The sequence below is a fragment of the Mustelus asterias genome, unplaced genomic scaffold (genome assembly GCF_964213995.1).
Source record: "Mustelus asterias unplaced genomic scaffold, sMusAst1.hap1.1 HAP1_SCAFFOLD_241, whole genome shotgun sequence".
NCBI lineage: Eukaryota > Metazoa > Chordata > Chondrichthyes > Carcharhiniformes > Triakidae > Mustelus > Mustelus asterias.
Genome location: NW_027590213.1, coordinates 586,764 through 597,636, shown reverse-complemented (window position 1 = coordinate 597,636; position 10,873 = coordinate 586,764). Strand labels below are relative to the sequence as shown.

General features: G+C 44.5%; 2 protein-coding genes across 2 annotated transcripts in view; one reads left to right on the top strand and one right to left on the bottom strand.

The window, feature by feature from the left end:
- LOC144485861 (uncharacterized) overlaps window positions 1–10,873 on the top strand; it is a 34,222-nt gene that overhangs the window by 370 nt on the left and 22,979 nt on the right. Inside the window, exons 2-3 of the mRNA XM_078203937.1 lie at window positions 49–1,271; window positions 2,655–2,718. Of these exons, the coding sequence (XP_078060063.1) occupies window positions 457–1,271; window positions 2,655–2,718 (879 nt within the window). The 5' untranslated portion in view covers window positions 49–456. The remainder of the gene's footprint in view (window positions 1–48; window positions 1,272–2,654; window positions 2,719–10,873) is intronic.
- On the bottom strand, window positions 3,479–6,248 carry LOC144485868 (uncharacterized). The gene has a single exon (XM_078203943.1). It carries the CDS (start codon window positions 6,240–6,242, stop codon window positions 5,316–5,318), a length of 927 nt encoding a protein of 308 aa, XP_078060069.1. The 5' UTR covers window positions 6,243–6,248; the 3' UTR covers window positions 3,479–5,315.

Genomic DNA, 10,873 nt, shown 5'->3' with positions numbered 1-10,873 from the left:
GTTCCCTTTGGTTTTGTTGATGCTTGGTTGTTGATTTTTGTCTTTCAGTTCGTTTGGACCATATGATTGGAGGGAATAAGAAAGGAAAGAATGTTCCATCCAAACTAGAATTGTCTGTTTTGAATTTCTATCCTGTATTTACACTGATAACTTCTGTAAACTCCTTTTACAGGGGATTAGGATGGGAGGATTGACAGGTGGGAAACTTAAATCAAACATCACATTGAGATCTGACAGTCATTCGATTCATCAGGACCTGAATATCAATGTGGAAGGAGAAATGTTTATTTGTTCTGTCTGTGGGAAAAGATTTCAGACATCAGTGTGATTGGAAAAGCACCGAGACACACACACACCCGAGTGAAGGTGTTCCAGTGAACTGACTGTGGAAAGAGCTTGAACCAGTTACACAGCCTGAAAAAACATCACACCATTCACAGCAGGGAGGAACCGTACATGTGCAGTGTGTGTAGTCAACTGATCATCAACCTGGAGAGACACAAGGATACCGGCACCATGGAGAAACCATGGAAATGTGAGGATTGTGGGAAGGGATTCAAATGGCCATCCCAGCTGGAAATCCATCAGCGCACTCACACTGGGGAGAGGCCATTCACCTGCTCCATGTGTGGGAAGGGATTCAGAGAGTCATCCAACCTGCTGCAACACCAGCGAGTTCACACTGACCTGAGACCTTTTAAATGTCCAGACTGCGGGAAGGGCTATAAAAGTTCTGGGGACCTGATGTCCCATCAACGTGTTCACACTGACCAGAGGCCATTTAGGTGCTCTCACTGCGGGACTGGGTTCAGGAAATCATCTGAATTCACTGTACACCAGCGCACTCACACTGGGGAGAGGCCATTCACCTGCTCCATGTGTGGGAAGGGGTTCATTAATTCATCCAACCTGTCGAGACACCAGCGCACTCACTCTGATGCAAGAACTTTTAAATGTCCTGACTGTGAGGAGAGCTTTAAAAACAGTGATAATCTGCTGAGACATCGACGCACTCACACTGGAGAGAGGCCATTCGCCTGCTCTGAGTGTGGGAAGGGATTCACTCGATCAGCCGCACTGCTGACACACCGGCGAGTTCACAGCGGAGAGAGGCCGTTCACCTGCTCCGAGTGTGGGAAAAGATTTACTTGTTCATCTCATCTATTGAAACACCAGCGCACTCACACTGTGGAGAGACCATTCACCTGCTCTGAGTGTGGGAAGGGATTCACTCAATCTTCTAACCTGCTGACACACCAGCAAATTCACAAGTGAGTGCAGAGGTTGGAGTTCTCTGTTATTGCTGCTGTTGATCACATTGAGGACTAAATGTGTGGATTAAACCTGAGGTGTGTAAGGAATGTGTCCCAGCTGCTCTCTTCCATGGTTCAGAGCTCCTCGGCACGGAACAGAGGCTCCTTTACAACTGTGTTTAGAGTCAGGAAGAACAACAGTGAATGCTGGAAACATGCTGTCAAATCAGAGATTGTTGTAAAACTGGGATCTGTTCCTGAGTGAGAGTGAAACAGCAGGTTTAAGTTTCCTGTCTGGAACTGATTGTGGTAATTATGGTAATCATAGAATCCCTACAATGCAGAAGGAGGCCATTTGGCCCATCGAGTCTGTACCGACTCTCTGTCAGAGCATCTTAGAACATAGAACATAGAACATTACAGCGCAGAACAGGCCCTTCGGCCCACGATGTTGCACCGACCAGTTAAAAAAAAAAACTGTGACCCTCCAACCTAAACCAATTTCTTTTCGTCCATGAACCTATCTACGGATCTCTTAAACGCCCCTTCCCCAGACACACCCCTCCCACGCTAGCCCCATTACCCCACGCATTTACCCCACTAATCCCCCTAACCATAACATCTTGGGACATCTATGGGGCAATTTAGCATTGGTCAATCTGTCTAACCTGTACATCTTTGCACTGTGGGAGGCAACCAGGGAGCATTTCCGTGGAGATGCTGCTTCTACCCAGAGTGTAATGGTAATGCTGCTGCACTTTGATACGACTGCTCAGACATCAGACTGTGTCAGCTCTTATTGATACTGAATAAAATCTAACCACTGTCACCAATAAGGGCTATTACTGGGAATCATTTCAGAGTTTGGGAAAAGAGAATAAAGGGCTAATGGACACCCCGAATCCCAATTCTATAGATTAAAAGGATGTTCACAATGCTCTGGGTCCAAATGGTTTCTCTTCAGCTCCTCTGCACCTGTTACTGTGACTCCACACTTTGGGCACATGGACTGAACCCCAGGGGTTCCGTCACCACCTGCCCCAATCGCCCAGTCTCCTGCCCCGATTGGCTGGAGGCCCATTTCCCAGTCAGTCTTCCAGCACCTTCCTGTCTCTCTATCAGTGCGACGTCCAGGGCAGTTTCCCAACTGGGGCACAGGCCCCATTATTCTCAGCTAAATTCAGCTCTTAGCTCCGTTGCCTGGCTGGCATTGACACAAGCAATAGAGACAGAAAGGTGCCCCAGGGTCAAGTGGGAACCTGAAACTTGTAGCTTTCAACAAACTCTTCAACATTTGTGCATTCAATACCTGTTTTTGTATGAGGTTGTTATTTTTCCATTGAGGCACTGGAGGCAAAGAATAACTTTCCCTTTCTAACTTTGTATTGTCTGTTGTATCAGCCACGGCACAGTGGATCACACTCTTCCACAAGAAACTACCAAGGGTCATGAACAAAGCCCAGTCCATCTCACAAACCAGCCTCCCATCCATTGACTCTGTCTACACTTCCCGCTGCCTTGGAAAAGCAACCAGCATAATTAAGGACCCCACACAACCTGGACATTCGCTCTTCCATCTTCTTCTGTTGGGAAAAAGATACAAAAGTCTGAGGACACGTACCAACCGACTCAAGAACAGCTTCTTCCCTGCTGCCATCAGACTTTTGAATGGACATACCTTGCATTAAGTTAATCTTTCTCCACATCCTAGCTATGACTGTAACACTACATTCTGCACTCTCTCGTTTCCTTCTCTATAAACGGTATGCTTTGTATAGCGTGCAAGAAACAATACTTTTCACTGTATGTTAATACATGTGACGATAATAAATCAAATCTTCACTCTGAATCTGAAGATTGTTCTTTCCAATCCAAGTCCATTGACCTGAGGCCAACATTCAAAGTGCCAGCACTGAGGGAGTGCTGCATTATTAGAGCTGCTGCCTTTAGGATGAGATGTCAACCCAAGTACCCCATCTGCCCCTTTTATCCCCAAAGTGACCATTACCTGACATCAGAGTTGGGCTGATTGTGACGTGACACTTGGTCAATTTGGTGACCAGATTAATTTAACCGGATCCCCAATTACTGACACCACCTTCTCTCATTATCTTAGACAGGAATACAATTGCACAGTTTCACACTAACCCTTTATCTGATTCTATACAATCAGGTACTCAGACAATTTCAAATTCTGAGACAAATCAGAGCTTGAAGTTCTCTCTTGAAAATACATTTATCATCATTGCACATTCTTCACATACACAGCAATTCAGATTATAATTTTTACAGCAAATAAAACTCAGCTTTTACGATAAGCCGACATGTGACACTAATAGATAAATTTAAAAACAGTGACTGATTCTTGATTGATTTATTAATTGTAACTCAATTAAATCTCACGACTTCTCCAATCATCTATTGCTGATCGCCAGCTAATTAATACAGTAATCTTTAATTAATATACTTGGCTACTACAAGATAGACTAGTTCAGAAAATGTGTGCCACGGAAATGTATACAGCAACATCATGCTGAGCAGAGCATATAAAAACTGCATTCATCGTGGACCCAAATGTATGGATTTCATTTTTGATGAGACTTTGTAGAAATGGAATTGTTATTTTTAAAAGACAGTTTGTAGAAAGACAACAGCTTTCTTCCTTACTAATCCTGACCAGACTGAACCTTATTCTTCAGCTGGACTTTGGAAGAATATGATATCCTGTAGCTTATCAAAATTAGAGAATAATTTCTTCCTTTAAACAATTTCTGCTGGCTCTGCGGTTTCTGGAAACATTTCAGGTGATTCAGTGTTAATATTTTAAAATAAAGATCTAGCCTTTATGATGTAATTGTCTATTACACTGAGTCACGAACGATATCTTAATCAAGGTTCATTACTGAATCTGTTTCATGACTGGGTTTTAATATAAAATCAATTTGTAGCAAATAAAGACAACTGACAGAAGGTGAACAGACTGTTAGAAGCCACATGTTTTGAGTTTAAAATGGCTTCCTTGACCTTGTTACTTATAGCAATGAACATGGTATGAAAATGATTGAATTTTAAAACTAAATTTGATTACCCAGGCCTGCAGTTTCCTCCATTAGCACAGTCACTACAATTCACAGAACTTCATTCACTGTATAATGCTTCAGGACAAAGGCAGAGTTCGATAGATTCCAGAGAAACAAGGTGGTGAAAGGTTATCAGGGGGAGGTGGGAATGTGGAGTTGAGGTTTCAATTAGATCAGCCATGATCGTGTTGAATGGCAGAACAGGCTCCTGATTCACATGTTCATCTGACACCCGGTGGTTGTGAGAGGTGCTACAGAAATGCAATTTTTTCTTGTTCTCCACAATATTGTATATATTACACTCAGTCCCTGCATCAAAATCATTGTTAAAGGTTGAGTCTAAATTTGACACATTTTGAATGATGGGCTGCTTTTCTCTAGAAAAGAGAAGACTGAAGGGTGACCTGATGGAAGTCTTTAAGGTTATGAAGGGGTTCAATAATCCAATAGGGATTTCAGTGAGAAACCTCTTTACCAGCGAGTGGTGAGAATGTGGAACTCACTACCACAGCGAGTGGTTGAGGTGAACAGCATGAATACATTGAAGGGGAAGCTGGATGAGGGAGGGAGAAAGAAATAGAAGGATATGCTGATGGGGGGAGATGAAGAGGGGTGGGTGGAGGCTCATGTGGAGCATAAATACTGACACAGACCAATTGAGCCGACTGGCCTGGCCCTGTGCTGTAGACTCAATGGAACAGAGACTAATGTATTTATTTTAGATCTACCTGTAGTGGTAGGAAAAACACTATTTACTGTCCAGGATAAAATAAATATCCTTCATCAGTTTTTGTGGATCATTTCAGTGGAAATGTGCCCTCGCTCAAAGAGCATCAGCCCACTGGAGGTAAAGTTGTGAGACCAGCCAGTCCAGCAGAAAGAAACCCTCCGACCCTCTCACTTCACCAACTGTCAGAATGAACATGCTTCAGTCCTGGATGTGATTAATAGCAGCAATAACAGCAGAATTCAGCACCTGTCATCACTTGTGAACTCGCCGGTGTCTCAGCAGCTTTGATGACTGAGTGAATCCTTTCCCACAGTCAGAGCAGGTAAACAGTCTCTCCCCAGTGTGAACTCGCTGGTGTGCCCGCAGGTTGGATGAATTACTGAATCCTTTCTCACACTGAGAGCAGGTGAATGGTCTCTCTCCGGTGTGAACCCGCTGATGTGTCTGCAGGTGGGATGACTGAGTGAATGTTTTCCCACAATTTGGGCAGGTGAATGGTCTCTCCCCAGTGTGCAATCGTCGATGTTTCTGCAGATTTGATGCATAAGGGAAACGCTTCCCACACTCAGGGCAGATGAACGGCCTCTCCCCAGTGTGAACTCGCTGATGTATCAGCAGATAGGATGAATCAGTGAATCCCTTCCCACACTCGGAGCAGCTGAACGGTCTCTCCCTGGTGTGAACTCGCTGGTGCCTCTGCAGGTTGGATGAATTACTGAATCCTTTCCCACACTCAGAGCAGATGAATGGCCTCTCCCCGGTGTGAACTCGCTCGTGTGTCTGCAGGTGGGATAACTGAGTGAATCCCTTCCCACACTCTGAACACGTGAACCATTTCTCACCGGTGTGACCTCGCTGGTGCATCAGCAAGTTGGATGATTCACTGAATCCCTTCCCACAATCGGAGCAGGTGAATGGCTTCTCCCCGCTGTGAACTCGCTTGTGTGTCTGCAGGTGGGATGAACTTGTGAATCCTTTCCCGCACTCAGGGCAGGTGAATGGCCACTCCCCTGTGTGAACTCGTTTGTGTGTCTGCAGGGAGGATGAATGAGCAAATACCTTCCCACACTCCAAGCAAATGAACGGCCTCTCCCCAGTGTGATTACATCGATGAGTTTCCAGTTGGTGTGAGAAATTGAATCCTTTACCACAGTCTCCACATTTCCACGGCTTCTCCATGGTGCTGGTGTCCATGTGTCTCTCCCAGTTTGATAGTTAGCTGAAGCCTCATCCACAACAAAACACCCGAACGGTCTCACTCCAATGTGACTGGTGCTGTCTTTTCAAGCTGTGTTGGAGTTTTTTTCCACAGTCAGTTCACTGGAACGCTCTCACTCCGATCTATGTGCGTCCATGCTTTTCCAATCACATTTATGGTTGAAATCTCTTGAAGCAGAAGAACAGACAAATATTTCTCTTTGTAGATGCCAAAGGCGGATGTTGTCCAGGTCCCGATGAATGGAGTTAATCTGTCAGATCACCATGAGTATTTGTTTTGAGATTTCTGTCTGGAAATCCTCTTCTGATATCCTGTAACACGAATTTCCAAAATTCATCACTGTCAGTGCAACTTAGAAATTCAGAAAAGACAATTCCAATTTTTATAGAAAATTCTTTACTTTTTCCCACTATACACCCTCCCAATTCTCCTAAAGGTGCCAATTCATGTTGGTTAACCAATCTATGCTCATCACTTCCTGTTCAAATGTGTGTAATATGCAGCACTCATTACTTGGTTGGAGATATGGTGGGTGCAGCGAGTGATCATGATCTGGAACTGGGTGCCCACGGATCTGGTGGCATTGAAAGCAATTAAAGATTTCAAACTGAAATTGGAGGCACACTTGAAGGAAATAATCTTGCAGGAGAATGAGTAGATGGAGGGGCAATGGGTCTGACTGGATTGCTCTATAAGGAGTTGACATGGACTCCTTCTCTATTGGAATAACGATGCCTGGAAATATATTAACATAGTTACAATGTTCTCATAGAAACCCTACAGTGCAGAAAGAGGCCATTCGGCCCATCGAGTCTGCACCGACCACAATCCCACCCAGGCCCTACCCCCATATCCCTACATATTTTACCCACTAATCCCTCTAACCTACACATCTCAGGACACTAAGGGGCAATTTTAGCATGGCCAATCAACCTAACCCACACACCTTTGGACTGTGGGAGGAAACCGGAGCACCCGGAGGAAACCCATGCAGACACGAGGAGAATGTGCAAACTCCACACAGACAGTGACTCGAGGCCAGAATTGAACCCAGGTACCTGGAGCTGTGAAGCAGCAGTGCTAACCACTGTGCTACCGTGCTGCCCCATTCTATTACAAGACTAGAATTATAGAATCCCTACAGTGCAGAAGGAGGCTATGCATCTCATCCAGTCTGCACTGACCACAATCCCACCCAGACCCTATTCCCATAACCCCACTTAATGACCCTGCTATTCCCACAGACACTCGGGTCAATTTTACCACGGCCAATCAACCTAACCCGCACATCATTGGACGAACCTGTGTTGAAGATATTAAAAAGGCCATGTGTTTAACATAAAGTCAATTTATTTGACTATTATCCACAATATTAACATCTATAAATGGACTGTTGTTTATTAACAGCAATGGAAACAGACCCATTCGAACATAATAATTAGGAACAGAAGGAGGCCACTTGGCCCCTCGAGCCTGTTCCACCATTCAATAAGATCGTGGCTGATCTGATTGTAACCTCAACCCCACATTCCTGCCCACTACCCTCACCAATAATCTTCCATCTCCTTGTTAATCAGGAGACCATCTTGCTCTGTCTTCAAAATATTCCAAGATTCTGCTTCCTCTGCCTTTTGAGGAAGAGAGTTCCAAAGATCCATGATCCTCTGAGAGAAAACACTTCTCCCTATCTCTGTCTGAAACACATTTTTAAACAGTGTCTCCTTGTTCAAAATTCTCCTGCAAGAGAAAAAACATCCTTTCCACAACAACCCAGTCAATAGCCCTCAGAAACGTAAAAGGTTTCAATCAAGGCCCCTCTTATTCTTCTAAACTCCAGTGAACAAGCCCAGATTCTCCAATCTTTCCTCATAAGACAACCTGCCAATTTCTGGTATTAGTCTGGTAGACATTCTCTGAACTGCTTCCAATGCATTTACATTTTCCTTAAATAAGGAGTTCAATACTTTAACAACACTCCAGATGTGGTCTCACCAGTGTCCTGTCTGACTGAAACATAAACTCACTCCTTTTGTAACCAATTTCCTCACAATAAACAATGACATTCTATTAACTTTCCTGATTACTTGCTGTACCTGCATTCCAGCCTTTTGTGATTCATGCACTAGGACACCTCTGAATCTCAGAGCTCTGCAACCTCTCACTATTTAATGTTTTTTGAAATATTTGGCAGGAATTCCTGCCAAAATTGATAATTCCACATTTGCCCATGTTATGCTCCATTTGCCAAATATTTGCCCACTAGCTGAACTTTATCTACATCCCTTTGTAGCCTCCTTACATCCTCTTCACAACTTACTTTTCTACTTTTGTGTCCTCAGCAAATTTAGCGACCATGCTTGCATCCAAGTCATTTACATAAATTGTTAAAAGTAGAGGTCCCAGTTCTGATCGCTTTGGCACACCACTCGTCACATCCTGTCAACCAGATAAAGATCCATGTGTGCCAACTCTGTTTCCCGTTAGCTCGCCAATCGTCTTTCCATGCCATATTACCCCCACACTGTGAGATTCTATTTTCCACATTAAGCTTTGATGTGGCAGCTTATCAAATGCATTTTGGAAATCTAAGTACAGTACATTCACCTTTGCTGCCCCATTATCCAATATATAAAGTCACCATCTCCCAGATGTCCCCTTGAGAGGGAGAGCTGACTGGTGGTCACTTAACCTGAGGATCATAAATTCATAAGATATAGGAGCAGAATTAGACCTTCGGCCAATCGAGTCTGTTCCGCCATTCGATCATGGCTGATAACCTCCTCATCCCCATTTTCCTGCCTTCTCCCCATAACCCTTCAACCCATTACCAATTAAAAATCTGTCCAACTCCTCTTTAAATTTACTCACTGTCCCAGCATCCACCACCCTTTGGGACAGCGAATTCCACAGATTCACAACCCTTTGGGAGAAGCAGTTTCTCCTCAACTCTGTTTTAACTTTGCTGCCCCTTATCCTAAGGCTATGACCTCTCATCCTAGAATGCCCCAGAAGAGGAAGCATCCGTTCCACGTCTGCTTTATCCATACCTTTCATCATCTTGGATCACCACACCTCAGGTGAGGGGCAAGATTGAGGAGACGGCACCTTCATGAATAACCTTGGTTGGCACGAGAATTGAAACTGTGCTGTTGGTGTCGCTGTGCATCACAAACCAGCCACCCGGCCAACTGAGCGAACCGACCCCCTTTATCCAAAGTATATGTGACTCCTTCAAAGAACTCCAATAAATAGGTTGAATATGATTTCCCTTTCTCAAACCGTGCTGACTCTCTCTGGTTGTCTGAATTTTTCTCATTCTCATGATATCTTTAATAAAGATATTTTCCCTACATCAGGTTTTATATTAAGTGGTCTTTAGTTTCCTTTTTGCCTCCCTCCTTTTTTTGAATAAAGGAGTTACATTTGCTACTTTGCAATCTACTGGAATCTTCCTCAAATCTCGCGACTGTTAGATAATTAAAACGGTGCTATTTCCTTCCCTGTTCAAAATTCTCTGCTGTTCAGGTTACAATACATTGTGCAATTCCATCCAATCCTGATCTGATGTTTTGTGCAAGTTTCCTGACCCCAAATCCTCCCCTTCGAAGACCAATTATATCAACACCTATAACAGAGCTGGAGTCACTTTTCAATTCAGCAGAAACAGACCCAAAGGTACATGATTCAGTCTGAACACGAAAACAGCAAAATCCAATCACAACAGTTACTTGTGAACTCGCTGGTGTCTCAGCAGATTGGATGACTGACTGAATCCCTTTCCACACTTGGAACAAGTGAACGGCTTCTCCCCGGTGTGAATTCGCTGGTGTGTCAGCAGAGTGGACGAGTGAGCAAATCCATTCCCACGCTGGGAGCAGGTGAAGGGTCTCTCCCCAGTGTGAGTGCGCTGGTGTACAGTGAGTTGAGATGATTGCTTGAACCCAGTCCCACAGTGAGAGCACCTGAATGGTTTCTCATCAGTGTGAACACGTTGATGGTAGTGCAGATTTACAGAATTTTTAAAGCATTTCCCACAGTCTGGACATTTAAAAGGTCTCTCATCAGTGTGAATCCGCTGGTGTGTGAAGAGGGTGGCTGACTGAGCAAATCTCTTCCCACACTGGGAGCAAGTGAATGGCCTCTCCCCAGTGTGAATTCGCTGGTGTAATGCGAGGTTGGAAGACTGAGTGAATCCCTTCCCACACACAGAGCAGGTGAACGGCCTTTCCCCAGTGTGGATTCGCTGATGTTTCAGCAGATGGGATGAGGCAGTGAATCCTTTCCCACACTGGGAGCAGTTGAATGGTCTCTCGTCAGTGTGAGTTCTCTGGTGTATATGTAAGCTGTTTGACTGAGTGAATCCCCTCCCACACTGGGAGCAGGTGAATGGTCTCTCCCTGCTGTGACTGCGCCGATGAATCTCCAGCTGGGAAGGGTAATCGAATCCCTTCCCACAGTCTCCACAGCTTCTCCCTGTTGTGACTGCAATTATGTTCCGAAAGGCTGGATGATTGGTTGAAGTCTTGTCCACACACAGAACACGTGTACAGTTTCTCTTCACTGTGAACTGTGCTATTTCCTTCCATGTTCA